Genomic DNA, 21750 nt, shown 5'->3' with positions numbered 1-21750 from the left:
CTTATCCTTGTGAGACTAAAGTACTGAGATCCAAATCCTGAGTAGCAACATGTGTTCCATCTCAGTACTGTACGGTTGCATTTCATGCTTTTTTAAAGTTTTCATTTAAAGGGTCTGATAATCTAGTAGGACTCAGTTTGGTATTTAAACTGTTAGTTTTATTTTATTTTTTTAAAGATTTATTTATTTTATGTATTGAGTACACTGTCTTCAGACACACCAGAAGAGGGCATCGGATCCCATTACAGATGGTTATGAGCCACTATGTGGTGGCTGGGATTTGAACTCAGGACCTCTGGAAGAGCAGTCAGTGCTCTTAAATTCTGAGCCATCTCTCCAGCCCAAAATGCTACTTTAAAACACAAAATTATCAAAGCTTAAAAGGAACACAAATTGCCTTTTTTTTTTTATATAAAAACTCCAGCAAAACCAACAGGTGGTTTGCTGAGGCTTCAAGAGGGAATAGAATGTGCTGAAGATTATGCAGACCTAATGCTCTAGCTCACAGTTTTAGATGCCAGATGTGTCCTCTCCAGAGTTCAGTGCCACAGATGTAAAGCATTTGCCCTGAATGCACTAGGCCCCTAGTTCAATGCCTAGCACTGCAGAAAGACCTAGCAACAGAGTCTAATTCATTTCAGTTTCTTCAGCAAGTAAATTCTGTAATACAGACAAATATGGCATTGCTGTTGATCTCTATGAATCAGGCAGTAGACTCTTATTCCTTTTGCAGACCAATAAATAAATAAATAGCTCATAAAAGTGACCTGGTGAGTTGTTTTGCCATTTATCTCTGTTTTTCTCCCTCTTGGCTCCTTCATTCTTAGAACTCTAAGCTCTCTGCACTGACTGCTGTGGTTCCGGACATCCCGGGTTTCAGAAAGATCCTTCCCCGATCAGAATACATCATCATTCCCAAGAGCACCCTGCAGGAAGACAGGAGCTGCCCTCAGCTAGAGCTATGTGTGGCTCAGAACCAGATGTCCCCTAAAGGATCTACTCTCATGTCCAATGCTTCCTCAGATGTAGTAGCCAGCCATGCAGGCATGGCAGAGCAGTGCCTGGCTGTGGAGGCCCTGGCTGAGGAGGTGGGAACTCTTTCCCAGCCAGGTGCTATGCAGGAGATTGCCACCTCAGAGATCCTCAGCCATGATGTGCTCCTGGAGGAGGCGTCCTTGGAGGTCGGAGAGAGCCACCAACCTTACCAGACAAGCCTGGTAATTGAAGAGACTTTAGTAAACGGCTCATCAGACCTCCCCACTGGAAGCCTGGCCCTGCCACATTCCCAGGTTGGGGAGAGCTTGTCAGTGGTAACAGTGATGAGGGTAAGTGGCTTTAATTGTCTTCTGCTTTGTCTGGTGTTCTTTAAAAGACACATTGTGTTTTTGAACAGGGTAGTGAAGGGTATAGGTATGGTATTTTAATGTTTCTGGGCCTTAGACTTGCTCCAGAGTTCTCAGTTACCACCTCTCAGCCTGGCTTACTAAGATAATAGGTGAGGTACATTAGGACAGCAGGAAAGGAGATTTAAGCTATCTGTGAGTCAATGCCGTGAGCATCATGCTCTTAGTGCCAGTCAGGAGTTTGTATCCTGAAATCACTTTCAGAAAACCACAATGATACCTTGAACCGTGTGTGGATTACTGAGTGGAACTCTTGGATATAGATGGGAATAGGGAAAAAGAGTTCTCTTCAAGGACAAAGTTATAGAGCCAGGACCTGAGAAACGAAGACAGATCTGGGGCCATTTAGAAGGTTCAGTGGGTAAAGGTACTTGCTCTTGAATGTGGAAAACCAAAAAGCCCACAAACTTTCTTTCAACCTCCCCAGGTTGTCATATGAATACCACATGATATGTCAATTAAATGTTTAATTAAAAAAAAAAAAAAAAAAAGCAAGGGATTCTTGGTACAGTGAAAGCAAAAATCTTATTGGTCTAGGGGAACTGCTGCAGGTGACCTAGTTCTAGTGTTATAACTATAGTGTTTTCCTGGGTAGGCTAGCATCCTAGAGAAGTGGGAGTCCTCTTCAGGATAAGAGGACCAGTGTGATTTAGTGTGCCCGGTGACTTGGGTAAAAGCAAGCAGCAGGTACCCTAAAGAAGTCTGTCCAGTCCCTGTATGTGTGTTTATGATCTGTTGCCTTGGTGCTGTTTTATGATTATGAAGCATTGCCACTGGTCTGGTGGAGGCAGCTCAAGGTGCTTTTTAAAAGATTTATTGTATGTGTCCTATGAGAGTTGCATGCATGTATATGCCTTGCACCACCTCTGTGTCTGGGACCCATAGAGCCAGAAAAAAGGTTGCATTCTCTGGAATTAGAGTTAAGAATGATTTTGAGCTGTTATGTGGGCTTGGGGAACAAATGCAGGTTCTAGAAGAACAATCAGTTCTCTTTACCACTGAGCCATCTCTCTAGGGCTACTGTATAGGGTCCACTAATAACACTTACAGGGTCAGAAGAATGGGGTTTTCTTACAAGTGATTATGTGATCTTGGGGGTCCTGGCCCATGTAAAATGATTGCAGCACATCTTCTGTAGTAATTTTCTCATTTCTAAGTTCTTTTCTTAGTTTGAAATAACTTTTTTTATTTTGCCAAGCATATTGAATGAGCACATTATTTGAGTTTTGTACTTAATGCTTAATTAATACTTAATTCCAGTATTGCAAGTGACATTGGTGTTCTGTACGCTGTATAAGCAACTGTCCTTTCATTGCCCACAGGACTCCACTGAGAATAGCCCCTCTGCTCCAACCCCTCAGTTCATCATGCTGCCTCTGCCTGCGTACTCGGTTGTAGAGAACCCTTCCTCCATCAAACTGGTCAGTAATGGGGAATTAGGGCTTCATGGCATTCTTTTCTATTTAGGTACTCTTCTGAGGTCTTACAGCCTAAAGACATGGGAGCCAGCAGTGGTCTTTTGTCCCTGGGCCACACGTTGATGGTCAGGAGCCCTGTAGGTGTAGTATTGTGTACTGTGGTATTGTGAACTCCCTTAAGTGTACAGACTAAAACACCCTAAGGGTCAGTTTTGTGGGTGTAGCAAATCCTCAGAAGCATAATGATCTAGTTAAACATTATCGCACAACCCAGAGATCCTCAAGGATGTGAACAAGCCAGGATTCTGGCTTCTTGACTCAGTTGATGGTTTCCCGTCACACGCTGCAACTTTTGGGCTGAGATGGATTTTTAAATATGCCATGGTTATTGGTGCTATTATAAATGGCATTCTGAAACTAACTGTTTAATCCCTATTAGTATGTAGTTAAAGTGTATATTTCATGCATGTGGATGTTTGTTGGCATGTATGTCTGTATACTGAATTCATACAAGTGTTTATGGAGGCCAGGAGAGGGTGCTATTTCCCTTGGGACTGGAATTATATTGTTTATTAGATGTTAATGCCTACCTGTACTTCTGGGGTAAATTCACTTTTGTTAGTCATTAACAAATATGAACTTCTAGTTCACCCTCTTATATATTTGATTTTGATGTGCTATAATTTTGTCCAGAACTTTTGTCTTTACTGCATCAAGGGTATTGGTCTCATAAAGTGAGTTGGGAAACATAATATTTCCTAGACAAGTTTGTGTTAGAACCTCAGCATCTCATTCAGAATTGTTTATAACCAGTCAAGTTAGGGAGGAACTATGTGGACTAGTTTTTATTATAAGTCTTAATTTTAAAACATGCACAGAGGTAGATTACTTATTTACTTACGTGGGGTATTTTGAGACAGGATCTCAGGCTGGCCTGGAATTAACAGCAATTCTGCCTCAGGCTTGAAAGTACTGGGATTATAGGTATGGGTCACTGCATCCCATGAGTTCTTGGTATTTCTATCTTTCTAAAGAATTTTGATTCATTCATTTAGGTTGTTAATATTACTTATTCATTCAGACAAGGTTTCTGTCTATAACCTAGATTGTTCTAGAACTCACCAAGTAGCCCAGCTTGGCTTTGAACAACCTTAGTTTCACAGCTGCTAGGATTCCAAGTCTGAGTTACAATGTCTGGGTTTAGCTTGTCAATTTTATTGACATGGAGATGTTTATAAAATTCCCTTATTATCCACTTTAAAAAATGCTAAAATATACATATCAAGGGGCTAAGATGGCTCAGTAGTTAAGTCCCTTGGAGAGGACCTGAGTACCATTCCCAATACCCTTGAAGTCCTTGTAAACCTATTGTTTTATTACCCAAAATATGGTCTATCTTGCTAATTGTGAATTTGAAAATATACATATTCTGCTATTTAGTGTTTGTATCAGATTGGGTCAGGCCGATTGAGAATTGAATTTCGTTCAACTCTTTTGTGTCCATGCTGGTCTTTGGTGTGTCTGTCCTGTCATAGTCCTGTCATCTATTGAGAGAAGGCATCCAACTAGCACTACGGATGTTTTTATTTCTTCTTAAAGCCCTGTTGGTCTTTATGTTGTAGATTTGGATTCTAATTTACGTTAATATTAGGATTGTCACATTATCTGCATTAATTGGCCCCTTCACAATCACTTTCAAATCATAACATTCTACCTCAGCACTCAAAAAGGCTTATGACCATCTAATAATGCAGAACACATTTAATTCATCTCTGAGAGTCCTGAAGTCTTGCTCTTTCTAACATGAAGTCCAGAGACTGTTCTAAGAACTCAAGGCAATCTCTTAACTGTAGGCCTTTGTAAGGTCAAAGCACAAGTATTTCCAGCGTGTAGTGGCACAGAGCAAACAGTCCCATTCCAGAAGGGAGGGGTTGCAGAAGAGCAAGGAGAGGTTGAATGGAAGCAAAATGGAAACCAACAGGTCAAACACTGTACCATATAGCTACATGTCCAGTAGTCAGGTTTGCATTGTCTTCATGGCTCCAACAGTCTTAGGCAAGCCTACCTCTCTAGCTCTGCTGCCTGTAGAACAAGTGGCCTTTCTCTTAGGCAAGTGCCACTCTGTGGCAGAAGTCTCCAGCAGACATCTTACAATTCTCGAATCTCCAACATCTGAGGTCTCCATTGTAACTTAGTCTTAAGATCTTCCTAGCTTCACACATGAGTTTCTGGGCCTCCTTGCAGGAACTCTAGTCTTGCTACATATTGCATGGCCTCAGAGCTGTTCTGAATTCTGGTACAGGCCTCTATGACCCTATAACTCCTGTATTTTACATACATGCAGAACCATGTAGACAGTGCTGCTAAGTTCTCTTGCTCACTCAAGATGTAGTCCTACCTATATCCACCAAAGGTTTAGTGACCTCCATGTACCTTGGCAGCTGAATGGGGGAAAACTTCTCCAGGTGATTATTTTTGAGTAGGGAACTCCTTCAGCAACTCTCTCAGTCCAGACTGTCTTCTGAATTTGTATTTTCAAGAGTTGGAGCCTTTGCAGTGGGGGTCTTGCCTTCAGGGCATCTTGGCGGTGTCTAGTAGAGAGCTAAAGGTTTTCTTTAACGATTATAACTACTTTCTCCACAGCTGCTTTGCACTGTGTATTCACATCTTTGCTCCCCCTCATGTAGATCTGAATAAGAGCCATGGGCAGTGGCTGTGCTACAGCCTTACTTAGGTTAGCAGGACACAGGCAGAGTGCAGACAGTCTCTGAATGTAATACAATGGGATTCTAGCCCAGTTCTCAATAGAGTCCCTTGTCTTTTCTGGAGCCTGATGAGTCAGGCCGTCTTCTCTGTACTTCTGTTGTCATGCTATTCTTCTGAACTTGCACCAGAAGTGCTTCCTGAGCTCGGCTAACTGGGCTCTAGGTTTTGGGTTTGTTTGTTTGTTTGTTTGTTTGTTTGTTTGTTTGTTTTGCCCATAGATTCAGATCCAAAAAAGTGTGTGTGTGTGTGTGTGTGTGTGTGTGTTTGTTTGTGTTTGTAAAGGGGGATTTATGAGATTGACTTCTATGATAGGGGCTGGATAGTCCTTCAATGGCTATCTTCATGCAGCAGTAGAGAACTTGGTGAGTTGTTCAGTCCAAAAAGCTGAGGACAACTCAACAAGTCCCAGTTTGGCCCAGAAGGCTTAGAGAGTGCAGCTGTTAGGCCCACACTGACAGGCTAAAGACAGTGATAGGCACACTCACTCAAAGGCAGGAAGGCATGCCTAAGCTGCTGTTTGTGGTCCCACCCACTTTGATGATAAGTCTTACCCACTCTGTTAATCCTCTCTGGAAACTTCCCTCAAGCTGATGGTGGAGGGCCTACCATTACAGTCTGCTGCTATTGTTGCATTTGTCTGGTCGGTTCTATTCTGTTTTCTTTGGTTTTAATTGAAATTTTTAACTCTATTCCGCCCATCCTACCCCCAACTCTTGACTCACCTTTTCTCTCTTTCGCTCTTTTTGAGATCTCTGTCCCACTTTGTAGCCCAGACTAACCTTGAGCTTACAGTTCTTTTGCTTCATTTTTTTTTTTTCTCCATTTAATGATCTGTTAGTTTTTTAAAGTTTGCTTTGGTTATTTTGGTTATTTTAGCATTTTGTTTAGAGTTAATGGTATACATTTTTCAACTTAACCCCAACCCCAGTCTGACTTTCAACAGTCTTTGCTATAGATAAACTATATATTTTATGTTTGCTCTTTATATATGCGTTGCTCAGACTGGACTGGAATTCATGGACTCAAATGATCTTTCTGCTCCGGCTTCACAAGTAGCAGGGAATGCAGATGGGTGCCATTGTGCTAAACAGTTTGTCCTTAGATGAGAGAGTTGCTGCAGTGTGTGTGTGTGTGTGTGTGTGTGTGTGTTCACAGATTCACAAGTGTGTGCCTGGAGATCACAGGTTGATGTCGTGTGTCTTCCTATCTCATCTACCTTCTCTGCTCCCAGCACTAGGATTATAGGCACACTCCTTTTTCACTGGTGCTAGGGACTTAAACCTAAGTCCTGAAGTTTGTGTAGCAAGCATCTTCCCCACTGAGCCATCTCACCAGCCCAGAAAGTTGTAATATCTTGAAATAGAATCTTCCACTGCAGCTTGATTGATGGGAAAAAATTGGTTATTTCTCTAAAGACCTTATGTTCCTGGAATTGGCTATTTTATCAAGCTCTTCTAGAAAAGGACTGAAACATCCTTAAGCCTCAGCATTTTTGTCTAGTGTTACTGTTCCTTCAGGCTGCTGTTGAGGACTATTTTCAAATGTACAGTAACTTTCTAGGACTGACTTCCTTATTTTTATTCTGCCTTCTGGGGCTATTCAGCACGAAGAGTCTTTTATGGTCTGTGAAAAGATGAAAGAGATTTTCTGTCCTGACTATTATAGTCGCAGAACTAAAAATCCTTTACAGCTTATTCTTCATGTTTCCTCATTCTTGACATTTGTTCCCTGGCGTACCTCTGTCACAGGAAGAGGATGGATTTTCCAGAGGAGAAAACCCAGGTGACTGCTCCTAGGTCATTCATTGTGTCAGTGGCAAAGTCAGAATCTACAGCCTGATGTTTCTCTGTCCTTGGTGACACTTCATTCTTGACATGGTGCCACAGTGATGGGAAGCTGTTCCTTATGCCTACTGGCAAAGGTAGCTAGTGGCAGTTTGGTGTTTGCTCAGGGTGATTACTGCTTTTGGCCAGGCTGGAGCAGTTAGAGAGTAACAGTTTAATAAACATATTTAAATTATTTTATCCCCAGAATTCATTAAGAAATAGAGCATGGCTAGTAAATAAGTAGTTTTTGATTCCAGCTGACATGGAGTGAGCCAGTGTCCAAGTTTTTTTTTCCAAGGATGTATGACCTGTGGAATAGCAGGTGACCTGGTTCCTATTCTCAGATCTTCATTTATTTTCCGAGTCCATAGGTATTTTGAATATCTGAATTATAGATGGTCTCTAACAAGAAGGAAGACAAAGCACAGTTGTGAAGTATACAGACCGAAAGGCACAGATAGATTCACAGAAGCAGTGTTGGACCAAGAATGAGGGTGTCCTAAGTTCTAGGTCTCACTCTGCTCTTGAGTCACTGCAAGATTTTTTTGTTTTGAGACAGTCTATGTATTCCTATCTGTCCTAGAACTCATCATGTAGACCAGGCTGGCCTTGGACTCAGGGATCTGCCTACCTCTACTTCCCAAGTGCTGCTGGGAGTTGGGAAGGGACATGTTATGTGTGTGTGTGTGTGTGTGTGTGTGTGTGTGTGTGTGTGTGTGTGCGCGAGTGCCTGATGCCCAAAGAGTCCAGAAGATTAATACCTACTATAAATGGCATTGCTGAGAGGATTGAATGAGATTCTCATACAGTGTTGAGCACTATGTGCTACCATATTCAACTGCAGCCATGGGGAGTTTGTTCCAAAGGACCTTTATAACAGATCTTTTGTGGTGTCATCAGTGTTTGAGCTGGTGTCTGCTTGGCATTCTAATATAGTCAGCAGAGCCTTGGGCTGGATTCTTGGCTTTAACTCTCATTTGTTTGTGTTTTGCAGACTACAACATACACCCGCCGGGGCCACGGGACATGCACTAGCCCAGGTTGTTCCTTTACCTATGTCACCAGGCACAAACCACCTAAGTGCCCTGCTTGTGGTAACTTCCTAGGAGGGAAGTGGATCCCAAAGGTAAGGTCTATTCCATTATCCCAAGAACAGGTGTTTTGTTTTTAAGTTAATCCTGGCTTGTTTTAAACCTTGGACATGTCTGTGATGTACGTGGGTGTATGTGTGTGCTCGTTTGAGTGCAAGTGCACACATGCAGTTTCACACGTAGGAGTCAGAGGACGCCCTTGGGTGTTGGTCAGTGCTTTTCACTGTTTGAGACAAGGTCTCTTGTTGTTCTCTGCTGCTCATTTCAGGATAAGCTGTTCCTCATGCCCTCCACTGTCCACAGGAGCAATAGGATTGTAGATTGGAGTCACTGCGCCAGCTTTGTGCAGTGCTGCACAAAGTGCTTTGGGTGCTGGGCTTAAAACTCAGGTCCTCACACTTGTGCTCAGGCACCTTGGCCACTGAGACCACCTTTTTAATTTTTTTTTTTCTAAACCAGACTATTTCTTTTGGGACGGATTGAAATCCTCAAGAGGAACTGGATGCTGCAACAGCTGCCCTCATGGGTTTAGGTGTTGTTCCTTCATGGAATCCGTGTCTGAAACTCTGATGGCCAATTTACACTATTGTCAAAACTTTGACAGGTTATTTTTGTTTTTGTTTGTTTGTTTAGTAGATGTACTGGCTGGTTTTGTGTGTCAACTTGACACAAGCTAGAGTTATCACAGAAAGGAGCCTCAGTTGAGGAAATGCCTCTATAAGAGCCAGCTGTAAGGCATTTTCTCAACTAGTGATCAAGGGGGGAGGGCCCAGCCCATTGTGGGTGGGGCAATCCCTGGGCTGATAGACCTGGGTTCTATAAGAAAGCAAGTTGAGCAAGCCAGTAAGTAACATCCCTTCATGGCCTCTGCATGAGCTCCTGCTTCCTGACCTGCTTGGGTTCCAGTCCTGACTTCCTTTGTTGATGAACAGCAATGTGGAAGTGTAAGCTGAATAAACCCTTCCTCCCCAGCTTGCTTCTTGGTCATGATGTTTGTGCAGAAATAGAAATCCTAACTTAGACAAATTTGTACCACAAGTGGGGTATTCCTGTGGCAACCTGACCATGTTTTGGGGAGGACTGTGGAAGGACTTTGGAACTTTGAGCTAGAAGAGGCCTGGCTTGTGAAATTTCAGAGGGAAGATTAAAGACTCTTTATCAGGGCTGTTGCTGTTTTGATTGTGAAGATTCTGTGGTTTTGGTTAACTGGGACTGAAAAATCAGCTGTGATTAACAAGATACTAGAACTACTAAAACAAAACCTTTGCATTACTGGGACTATTGATGCTGGTCAGCTGGAGCTAAGAAATTAGTGATGATTAAGAAGAGACCAGCATCACTGAGGTAAATCTTCTGGGAAGTGTTTTCTGAGAGCACAAAGAGGCTGTGTTCCAGAAATAGCCAAGGTTATATACCTTGTGCTGTGGCTGGACTTGGTGATGTATAAGAGTCACCCAGATGGTACTGGTTTTGAAGGAATAAAGGGGTCATGAAGAGCAGCTGAGACTTGGCACTGTGAGAGGCCGTGAAAAACCATTGGTGAAGTACAGCCTCAGTTGCAATTAATGCTCCAGGACTGAAGGGGTCATGCAGAGGAGTTGAGGCACCATGAGGAGAGCCTGTGAGAGGCTAGTGGTGAAGCCTAGTTGCAGCAGAGGACAGCAGTGTTTTGGAGATGCCAGTGTCATGGGGTGACCGCCAAGAGTAGCAGTGGCAGTGGAGAACAAGCAGCTGGGGCCTAGAAGACAAGGTGTGTGCTCCAAAGGGCAGAGCTGGAGAAGTGACCCAAGTCCTTGGAGGAGCCCAGAAGATCGTGAGTGAATCCCAGACATTGGATAGTTAGTTTGGTTTTGCTTTTGATTGTGACTGTGTCCTGACATTTTTCCCTCTTGAAGGAAGAAGTGGAGCCCACAGTTAAAAGACTTTGAATTTTAAAAGAGATTGGATATTTTAAAGGGATTGCAGTTTTAATGTGTAAGATGTTATAAAGACTGTGGGACTCTTAAGGTTATTTAGATCTTGGATGAATAAGAAAGTAAGGGTTGAGGCTTAATAGTGTTGTGTTTCGTGCCAGGTTGACAAGGGATCAATTGTACTGGCTGGTTTTGTGTGTCAACTTGACACAAGCTGGAGTTATCACAGAGAAAGGAACTTCAGTTGAGGAAATGCCCCCATGAGATCCAGCTGTAAGGCATTTTCTCAACTAGTGATCAAGGGGGGAGGGCCCAGCCCATTGTGGGTGGGGCAATCCCTGGGCTGATAGACCTGGGTTCTATAAGAAAGCAGGCTGAGCAAGCCAGGGGAAGCAAGCCAGTAAGTAACATCCCTCCATGGCCTCTGCATGAGCTCCTGCTTCCTGACCTGCTTGAGTTCCAGTCCTGACTTCCTTTGTTGATAAACAGCAATGTGGAAGTGTAAGCTGAAAAACCCTTTCCTCCCCAGCTTGCTTCTTGGTCATGATGTTTGTGCAGGAATAGAAACCCTGACTAAGACACCAGGTATACCTTTCTACCATCCCTTCTTCCTGTATCTATCTGATAATATAGCAAATGTAGTTGGATTTTATATGCTTTAAATGAATGCATAATGGTGAGCTATTGTTCATTATAAGCTCTCATGAAGCTCCCTTAGGTTTCCCTAGGGAAGAATGAATGCCCATCTCTGTAGACTCTTTAACACATTTATTCAATAGTCAGCACTATTTTTTTAAAGGATTTTTTAAATTTATTTTTTATTTGATATTTTATGTATTTACATTTCAAATGTATACCCCTTCCCCACCTCACATTCCTCTCTCCCCTGAAAAGAGATTTTTCTAAAAAATGTTTGGGTTTGAGTGTTTTTCTGCATGTATGTAAATGCATGCATACCTAGAAGTAGGACTCAGAGCTAGACAGTTGTGAGCCATCATGTTGGTGCTAGGAATCATATGCTGGTCCTTTAGAAGGACAGCCAGTGTTCTTGACTACTGAGCCCTATCTTTCTTTCTAGCCTACTTTTATTTTCAAATTATATATGTGTGTTTGTGTGGGGGTGTGGCTTCAGAAGTCAGTGCAGTCTTCATGTTTGTGATTAATAGAATGATTTCTATTAGTGTATCACAGCTAGAATCCGGAAGACCATAAAAACTCAGGGCCAAGTTTTTTGTGCCGGTTTTTTGAGTTCCTTTGGAACACTGTTAATTTATTCTCACTGTTTCCCTGGTTGTGTTTCGCCAGCTGTACCATGGATGCTGACTTGCAGTCCTTGTTTCTGTGCTTGTCCATGGAAGAGTATAAGCATGGTAGGCTTTTCTCTCCCTTAGGTTCAGGTTTATTTTATGTTTTTAATTTTGGAGTTTTTGTTGTAGTCTTAGATTTTTAAAAACCTACTTTAATAAGGGTTCTTAAATGCTATAACCTCCCTCTAGCCACCCACCAGAGGTAGTAGAAAGGAAAGGTAAATAGGGCAAAGGGGGATGTGGACCTGTTTAGAAATAGTTGTTTAGAGCGATTACAGTCTTCCTTACCAGAATATCAGCAATTCAGGTCACGTGAATCAGCAGTGGTAACTCAATCCTCAACAAACACCATTCATGAATCAGCAACAGCAATTCAATTCAGAGGAAGAGGAAACTACGAGGCTACGTGGAAGAGGCGGCAGCTGGAATATCTTGGGTTTTCCTCTATGAAGTCACGACTAATGATGATCAGTGAAGAATGCAAGGTGAACCAGTTCCATAGTATCAGTCAGGGAAGACCAGGGGCAGCAAAGCCCAAGGAAGACCAGCAAAGAATGGCAAGGTGAACCAGTGCCACCTGTCATCCACTGTCAGGTTATACGTATTCCCTTACCAAACATCAGGTGTCCTCTCAAGCATCCACTCCAGCAAAGCACCTTTTTCCAGGCAGCTTCCAGAAAAACACCACATTTCTGTTCTCAGTACAAATATCCTCTCATAAGTCAGTTCCCAGAAAAATAACACATGGCACACAACTGAGTTTCCAAAAAAAAAAAAAAACAAATTTTCACTTCATGGGGTTCTTTTGTTGTCTTTTTTTTTTTCCCCTTTAAGTTCATTTTTGAAATAGGTTCTCATTATGTGGCTGGAACTTGATATGTAGAAAAGGCTGGTCTCAAATTCACTTGTACAGCTTCCTAAGTGCTGGGATTTAAAGCATGCCTTACCATGTCTAACCTTTTATTTGTCTGCTTAGCTTGTGTGCCTGTGTATGTACTTGTGTGAGTGTGTACATGCACACATGTGTTTAGTTGTCTTCACCTTACCGTGCATGTGGAAATCAGAGGACAGCTTCTAAGTGCAGGTTCTCTACTTCAAGAACTAAACTCGGGTTCTCAAGCTTGGTGAGTGCCTCTGCCCACCAAGTCATGTCACTGGCCCCCAGATTCTGCTTTAACTTTGACTTTTCTTCATTAAATGTGTATGCCATGGTTTACTTATCACACGAGAACATTCTTTTCATCTCAACTGTATCTTGACATACTGAGTCAGATCTCTTTTCCCTGACCAACAGAATGAGTATGGGGAGAAAATGTAACATGATTTTTGATGTAAAGGTGGTTTTGGTTATCAGCTACTCCAACTGATTACTTTTTCTGAGGAAAATTAAAGAAAAGTAACTTGCTCAATTTTCTCAGCTAATAATACAGCACTTTCCACTGACACACACTCTCCCAGGTATTACGATCTTATTTAGCTGCAGAACCTAAATTCAGGTTGTAATTTTTGAGTCAGGCATAAACTGTTTTTTGAAGTTTATGTGCAGCATGACAGTTGAGAAAGGACTGGCCTTTTCTCACGTTGTCCCTGAGGTCAGACTGGCCACAGTTCCTCATGAGTCAGTCAGGATAAGAGCTGTTGAGTAAGGCTGTGTAACTCAAGGCTTCGTTTTTTATGTGCTCTGACAGTGATTATTTAGCTGTGTGTGTTCCGTTCCATTTTAAAGCGATATCTAAACAGTTCAGGTTGAGTCAATGACAAATGTGAGATTATCTGGAGAGTGTTTGTTCAATTTTTTTCATTATCTTTCTCCACAAACAGTTTTAAATAGCCTACTTGGTAGGCAGTGTACTGCTCAAAGATTGCATCTTAAGAGGTGAGTTTAGGCTGTTGGTTTGGGGTTGACTTTTCCCTGTGGTGCACTGAATAAGCTCTGCCATTTACTTGGACCTTTTATTTTCATGTTTGTTTCTCCAGAGCTAGTCTGGGTTCGATCTGTTCTGGTCTTTAGCCATGGAAAGGACACTGCCCAGAAGGCTGTAGAAGTTTTGAAGGGATTGTGGTTGAAACCTTAATGATATTAGCCACAGATACTGTATTTCATACAGTATCCAGGCAGGCCCTGTGCAGTAAAGAATTGGGCCACCCAGAGTTCTATCTTGCTTCTGTCGGGTTTTTTAGTTTTTCAGAACTGAAGTCAAGAGACCTGAAGTGTGACTAGTGTCCAAAGTCCAATAGAAGCCACAGATAGTCAGGATTGGAGCTGAGTCTCTGGCCACCAGCCAAGACTTTTGTAGGGGGCCACGGCTTCTCTTTCTAATCCCATGGGGTTGGTAACTCATGCTTGCACTTCCTACCAGCAAGAGTCTAGTGCCACCTTATGGAGAACCCAGTCCTGCCATTTATGTGAAGAAATAATTCAGATAGAGCCTAGATCACACACATAATTAGGAGTGGAACCCATCTTTAGATTTTCTCTTAGTTTATATATAATACCTTTCATAAAACCTAAACCAAAGATAACCAGTGTTTAAAAAAATTAGTGTACATATGTGTATCGGTGTGTATTTGTGAGTAACTGCTGTTATTTCCACAACAGTGCTTACTGAATAAAGCAAAGACAGCAAGGACTTTAGAAGTAGATCTCACAGGTGGGAATGGCATCACATGCTTGTAATCTCATCATTCTGGAGGTGGAGAGTTTGAGACCAGGCTGGTGTATGGGTCTGTATAGCAAGTTCTAGGGTGGCTAGGACTCCATAGAGAGCCCTGTGTAACTTCTAACGTAATAAACGTGTATGGATTAGTTTGATTTTTTTCCTTTTTTTGAAGTGTGTGGCTTATTTGTAAGTCATTCCTATGGACTCACCTGAAGGAATGGGACTAGGTTTTCTGTTAGGAAATAAAAACAGTGAACCTGAGTGAGCATGTTGGAATGAAATGAACCCCAAAGGAAAGCTCCCATGGCAAACCATGTGGTGCTGTAAGATGTCAGCTTTCCAGATAGGGAGAGCATGATGATGAGAAAGAGGCATGTCAGGAAGGAAGTCTCAAGTGAGAAGACCCTGGAGCAGAAGCCCCAGATAAAGTCACTTTTATACTCTCAACTCTTCTCCATGGACTCATTTTCTTATTTATATTACACATGCATTTTTAAAAGGGGGATCAAAAAAGAATATTTATGAATGTCATTGTCAGCTGTAAAATGCCTTTATGCATAAGAACTCTTTTATTATTTTCTAGGAAAAGCCAGCCAAAGTCAAAGTGGAATTGGCTTCAGGTGTCTCCTCCAAAGGTTCTGTGATTAAAAGAAATCAGCAGTCTGTCACCACTGAGCAAAACTCCTCCAAGGAAAATGCTTCAAAACTGACTCTGGAGAACTCAGAAGCTGTAAGCCAGCTCTTACACGTAGCTCCTCCAAGAGAAGGGGGTGAGGACAGTGAGTGGGAGGAAGTGATTGTCTCCGATGCTCATGTTTTGGTCAAGGAAGTTCCTGGGAATCGTGGTACAGCAGTGACTAAGATGCCAGTTGTCAAGAGTGGAATGCAAGCTGAGATCTCTCTGGGGACAACTGAGAATGACAGTCCTGGACCAGACATACCGCCATCAGCTGAGGGGACCAGCACCTCCAGTTTACTCCAAGCTCACAAAAAGTCTCCAGGGTATGCCAGTGTAATTATATATTGTTGGGACTATGTTTGGAACAGTAGCTAAGCAAGAGTCCCATGTTTGCTTTGTCAAATATCCTTACTGCAGTCCTGAGAGAAGCAGCAGAGCCAGCCCAGAGAGGCTCTAGCACCGCTGCCTAGAGACACAGTGTGATTTACTGTATACGCTGCCATTCGTACGTTCCTTGTACATCTTTGTTAGTCTTCCTAAAGAAGATCCTAGTAGTAGGACTTATTTTGGCATCCTGTGCAAAGATTCTTTGGCTGGTGGTCAGAGACTCAGTTTAGCCTGATCTCTGGCTTCTGTTTGACCATTGGTATAGTCCCTTGATGTCTTATGACTGGTTGTGAAAGACTTTGAGTTGGAAAGAATATATCTCACAGACTGATTATAAAGACTAGGAAAGATTGCTTATAAGGCATTCAGGCTCCTGCCTTACCAAGAGGAAGGCAGTAAGTGAAGGCTTTTCTCCCCTTTCCTTTCTCATTAGAGGCCTACTTGGCTTCTGCATGTAGTGTTGAAGGATCTGTTCTCATAACTGAAGACTTCTTGCTGATCTCAAGAGTTCTCAGCTGGGAGCAGCTTTGCCCACAGGGGATGTTTTGGCAGTGCTGGGATGTATTTTGGTTGTCACAGCAGGGGAGCGGTTTGCTGTTAACATCTTAAGTACACAGGATAGCCTCCTCCTCTGGAGAATTGCCTCTGTGAAACATCACTAGTTCCATATTCTAGTGTGATTTTTTTTTTTTTAAGGGTTTTTTTGATTGAATGACTAGGAAATGTGTCCACATAGTTCAAATTTTAAAAGTATAAGAAACAAGCACAGTTTTAAACTCTCCTTTCTGTCCCATTATGTAGTCATTATTTCTCAGGTTTCCAATTCTCTGTATGCCAGGAATTAATTTTAAACACAAACATGTATATGTATGCCTGCATTTCCTCCCTTTTTTGGCTTCATTTTTATTTTATGTGTATGGGTGTTTGGTCTTGATCTGTGTCTGTGAACTCTGCCTGGTGTCCACAGACACCAGAAGAGAGTATCAGATCCCTGGAACTGGAGTTGTAAGCCACCTTGTGGGGGCTGGGGATAGAATTTGGGTCTTCTTCAAGAGCAGCACATCTCTTAACCAGTGAATCTCTTCAGCCCATTTTCTACGCACATGCTGGCAGAATGGGTGTACTGCTAAATCCACTCCCTCTCTCCTCAAGACAATATGTCTACCCTGGAGATAGTTTATTGTGTTCAGTGTGAAGCTGTGGGCTTTGACTGGTATTTGGGACATAAATCACTTTAGGGGCAGTGTGCGCTTGTTAACATTGATCGGCACTGCAAAGATTAGGACCAGGCAGTGTTCACTGGCCACGACGTCTATGCTGTCCTCACATAGGAGCTTGGTAGGCAAATTTGAGAGAACATCTCTCATGCCTGTTGTGGTTACATACTGTAGACAGTGCTTTGGACTTGTATATCACTTACTTAGTTTTTTATGGAGCCTAGCCTACACTTGTCCTCCCCTTGTAGCCGAGGATGACATGAATCCCTGATCTTCCTTCTAGAATTACAGAGGTACATCGAGCATGCACTTACCTTTGTGATAACTCACAAATACTACTTCACCAAATTTTTGCTTAAAAATTTCAGGTCAACAGGAATGAAATTACTTGTCTAGAGCCCTACAGATTTATAAAGTCTACAATTTAACTCAGTGTGTCTAAAATGTATTGTTTGGATGTTAGTTACACTTTGGTTTCCTTTGTCCAAGTTTTCCAGCTTGCCTTAAGGTTTTTTTTTCCCCTCCCTCCAGAGTTGACCTGTTCACCACTGGACCCAAAGCCCCAGAGCTTAAAGGCAGAGCAAGAGGCAAGCCCTCCTTACTGGCTGCAGCGAGACCTATGAGAGCAATACTGCCAGCCCCAACAAGTGTTGGGCGGGGCAGCAGCGTGGGACTGCCCAGGGCCAGGCAGGCTTTCCCCCTGGGTAAGAGCTAGTTCAGACCCAGGACGAGGGGCTGACTGGTGGTGAGGAGCCAGGAATGGTGGTGGAGGATGGGAAGGGGAGAACTGGAGAAGCGGAATGGTTTTAAGTCACCAAGTTGCTTTCTGGTTCTCTCAGATAAGACTTCCTCTGTGAGGACTTGTGGCCTAAAGCCAAGCACTCTGAAACAGCTGGGCCAACCCATCCAACAGCCACCTAGCACTGCTGAAGTAAAGGTAAGACCCAGCCTCCAAAGAAGCATTGTATGGAAATCTACTTGGTGTGTTTAATGTTTGAGTCATAGGGCATAGGCAAAAGGCAGACACCAGTTTCTACAGTGCCTCTGGGAGGATAGTAATAAAAATTGAAATTTTATCCCTAAGGTGAACACATACTTTTAAGCCTTTTATATAAGTTTTAAGATAGGCACCCATAAAATCTTCACCAATAATCACCTATTAACATGTGACCTCATGCCAATAAGCTGGCTCAGCAGGTAAATGCACTCACTGTCTATTAAACCTGAAGACTTGACTGAGTTCAGTCCCCAGGACTTGCATGATAGGAGGAGGCCACCAGCTCCTGGATGTTCTCCAGCCTTTACATACATGCTTTTCCCATGAGCACACAGTGCAGTTCTTTAAAGACTTACTGTATTTTTATTTAGGCATGGGTCTGTGCCTGTAGGTTTCTACACATGAGTGCAGGTGTTCTGAGGCTTAAAGGTAGTTGTGAGCTGCTGATGTGAGTGTTAGGAGCCTAATGGATTAAGAGCAGCACATGCTCTTAATACTGAGCCACATATCCAGCCCACTCCAGATGCAATTTATAACAAATTTTAATTGCATGAGTCCTGCTTGCTCTCTTTGTGTGGATACTTTATTCCTAATGCTCCTTTGTGTATTTCTTAAGGATAGGGACATTCTTTCACTAAATGATAATTGTTCTGTTTTAGACTTCATACTCCAGTTTGGTCTTTTAACCAGGCTTGTTTCCCATTTTATATAGGATCTAGGATCAGGATTGCTTTGATTTTTATGGCTGTTTAGTTTTCTATTAAAGTGATGGCTGGTTATTACAGAAAATACATTTGCACATGTGGCACCGGTGCTTGGGAGCCTGAGCTCACTCGAGGATTGAAAGTCAAGTGAGTTGGAGCCAGGAACACCTAACTTAGCAAGACTCAAAAGAATGGTAGCAGGAGTGAAGGAGACATGTGCGTCATGAAACTCTCAAAGAATACATTTAAAATGGGAGAAAAGTATAGAGATTTTTATGTTAAAAAAAGAGGAAAATAAGTTATCATAACCCTTTCCCTAGAACTAACCATCTTGAAAATCTAGTAGGCTGAATTTTAGTGTTTCAAGTCTTTTTTTGTTTTTAGTGTGTGTTCTTCAAAAAGTTGATTTTATGTGTATGAATGTTTTGCCTGTACCAGGTGGGTGCCTAGTGCCAGTGGAAGGCAGAAGAGGCTGGAGTTACAATGGTTGTGAGCTTCCACGTGAGTGCTGGGAACTGAACCTGAGTCCTCTGCAATAGCAGTCAGTGCTCTTAACCATTGAGCTCTCTCTCCAGTAAGGCGTGTTCCTAACAGTTTCTGTAAACCAAAAGTGTGGTTTTTAACTGTTCATTAGTTTGTAACCTGTAACTTCTATTCAGTTTAGTGATTTCTCCTATTTTATAATTCCATGTACTTAAGAACACTTATTTGGTTTAATTTAAAGATAGGATTTTGCTGTATAATCCAGTCTAGCCTCAAACTTGTAATCCTCCTGTCTCTCAATCCCAGGTATTGGAATTACAGGCATGTGTCAATGTACTTAACTTTCCCCTCAATATTTGTCTAGAATAGGTTTTTAAATTTCCTAAGCCAGTATTTCCCAGATGTTCCTATGGTCCTCTGTAAGAGTATGTTTTTATATTCCAGCCCAGTCAGTACACCCATGGAACAGTTAATAGAGGTGTGCACTCACTTTGGTAGTTCCCTTCCTATCCTCAGAGAGTTGTCTTCAACCTTGTGACCGCTTAGTGGATTGTGGCCTATAGTTCAAACTGTCACAGTTGAGATTGAAAGGAAAACCTACCCACCATCTTCTTTGTCATGCTTTTTGTTGGGTGACTTTCTCTGACTGCTCTGAATTTGTCTTGATAAGTTTAACTAGACAGTGTTCTGTTTGTTGACCAGAAGTAGTGACAGCTGCTGTTGTGTATGTGGCCTTGGGTAGAACGAAGTCTAGTGAGATTCCTGGTCCTGTGGTCTCTGTCATGTGCCTCTGTCACTGGAACAAATTCTCATTCCTGTGCAGAGTTTCTTTTGTTCAGCCACATTGTTCAGTTTGTAAAATCACATGTCTTTGTTTCTCATAAACCAGTTATCAACTTAAATTCATGGGTAGAGAATCATTTTAATTTACAATGCCATGCCCTCTCATTATATAAGTATTATATATGTGTTCCTTATAGATCTTGGTAAAAGGGCAGAACAAGAGTCTTCCATTTGCTTCTTGACAGTTTAGCCGATAGACCTCAAACTTTCTTCTGTGGTAACTATTCAATTATGTATTTATATGAATGGCTATTACAAATCTTATTGCCCCAAAGCCGATGTAAGTCTGATCTATAGTTTAAAGCTACACAGAGAAGTATGGCAACCCATAGACTTGAATTTGACATTCAGACTTTGGTATACTGGTGACTGCCTATAAACATTCTTGAGGGTGTATTTGGAGCATAGGTGTACTGCAGTTTTCTTCAGAAGTTATTTCAAGTTGTTTCAGGACCCGTGACCTAAGAGTTTTGCATAAGTTATAGAACCAACACTGACTGACTTGTTCGGATCCACAGCTATCCAGTTGCGTAAGCAGCAGGACCCCACAGTTGAAAATTGTAGAGGTCAAACCTGACATGTTCCCTCCTTATAAATACAGCTGCACCGTCACATTGGTGAGTGTGTCTCCTACTGATTTGAATTGTCACTTCCTTTAAACTAATATCTGGCCGTCCTAGCTTTGGGTTCTCTTCAAGTTTAACCTAACTTTTGTAGTTAAACATAGGTCTTGCTTTTTAGGATTTGGGCCTGGCGACATCCAGAGGACGGGGAAAATGCAAAAACCCCTCCTGTAGCTATGTCTACACCAACCGGCACAAACCTCGGATTTGTCCCAGCTGTGGCTTTAACCTTGCCAAAGATAGGACTGAGAAAACTGAGAAAACTACAAAGGCCATCGTGAGTTCCTTTCTTAAACACTTACCTTAGACTTGAGTTGTGCTTTGGACTTTAATACATGATTAGTAGTTAGTGTCAGGATTGGGACCAGGTTGTAGGTTCTGAACGTGACAGAGTAACTTCTCTCTGGGCCTTGTCCTCAATGCCAAAATGGGGCTTGGTTCATTTCCCGGTCCATTTGCTTCTCTAACAAAATATCCTAGACTGGATAATTTAATACTAAAGTAGGTTATGTACTTACAAGAACAAGGTGCTGGTTAGGACCTGCCTAGTGTCTGATGGGGGTTTTCTCTGTATCATAACATGGTAGAGAGCGCTGTAAGCCAGAACAAGAAGTCAGAGGGAGCTAAAGTAACTTGGATCCATTAATTTATCCTGTATTAGCCCATTTGTAAAGATAGTCTTTGTAACTTACCTTTCAAGTTCCATATATGACCCATATTTGTACCTCTTGTAATTGAAACTACCATCTTTTGGCTGGAGTGGCCTTCAGTCCTTTCTGTTCTCATCTCTGGTTCCGAAGGAATGATGTGACTCGGTCTCATCACAGCAGGGAGGCAGGGGTCCATGGTCTTCTAGCTCGTCCTGATGATCGTCAGTCTTCTGCAGCCATCCATTCATTCATCAAGCATATGTTCTATGAACACCGTAGGACCCAGGTGTTCAGAGATGACTCTCCTCTGGCCCCTTCCCTGAGGTGCTTTCAGTCTAGTGCAGGAGAAAAGTAATGAACCATACAGTTACACTCAGGCAGACAGAAGCTGTTCTTAGTAAAGAAAACATCCCTTATTTGTTGCAGTTAGCTTCTACAGAGGTCTGTAACCCAAGTCTCTTGCAGGTTTGGAGAATAAATAGGCAGGCAGGTGCCTGTGCTGACCAGTGATGTACTAGTTACCTCTCCTCATTGCTCTGACCAAATGCCTGGCCAGAAGCAGCTTAAAGGAAAAAAGGCCTAGCATGTTAGGCCTTGCCTTTAATCCAGCACTTGGTACACCTCTGGAGTTTGAGGTTAGCTTGATCTACAGAGAATTTCAGCACAGCCAGGGTTACACATCAGCCATGGAGATGCAGAGTTTGGAGTTTGCCTAGTTGGTTTCCTGTCTTGATTCAGGGATGACAGTTAGATGATTGGATGGATCTCAGGAGACACTTTGAA

General features: G+C 42.3%; 1 protein-coding gene across 4 annotated transcripts in view; it reads left to right on the top strand.

Annotated features, from left to right (window-relative positions):
- HMGXB3 (HMG-box containing 3) overlaps positions 1–21750 on the top strand; it is a 49903-nt gene that overhangs the window by 8766 nt on the left and 19387 nt on the right. Inside the window, exons 4-12 of one of the 4 annotated variants that reach the window (XM_080919947.1) lie at positions 828–1325; positions 2726–2824; positions 8408–8539; positions 14968–15114; positions 15211–15386; positions 17199–17371; positions 17507–17604; positions 20213–20311; positions 20436–20594. In XM_080919947.1, the coding sequence (XP_080776073.1) occupies positions 828–1325; positions 2726–2824; positions 8408–8539; positions 14968–15114; positions 15211–15386; positions 17199–17371; positions 17507–17604; positions 20213–20311; positions 20436–20594 (1581 nt within the window). Of the gene's footprint in view, positions 1–827; positions 1326–2725; positions 2825–8407; positions 8540–14967; positions 15387–17198; positions 17372–17506; positions 17605–20212; positions 20312–20435; positions 20595–21750 lie in introns of all 4 variants that reach the window. The other 3 variants (XM_080919946.1, XM_080919948.1, XM_080919949.1) reach the window with 3 other exon arrangements.

The sequence above is a fragment of the Micromys minutus genome (genome assembly GCF_963924665.1).
Source record: "Micromys minutus genome assembly, chromosome: 8".
Taxonomy (NCBI): domain Eukaryota; kingdom Metazoa; phylum Chordata; class Mammalia; order Rodentia; family Muridae; genus Micromys; species Micromys minutus.
The sequence above is the reverse complement of the archived record's forward strand: the minus strand, read 5'-3'. Positions and strand labels throughout refer to the sequence as shown.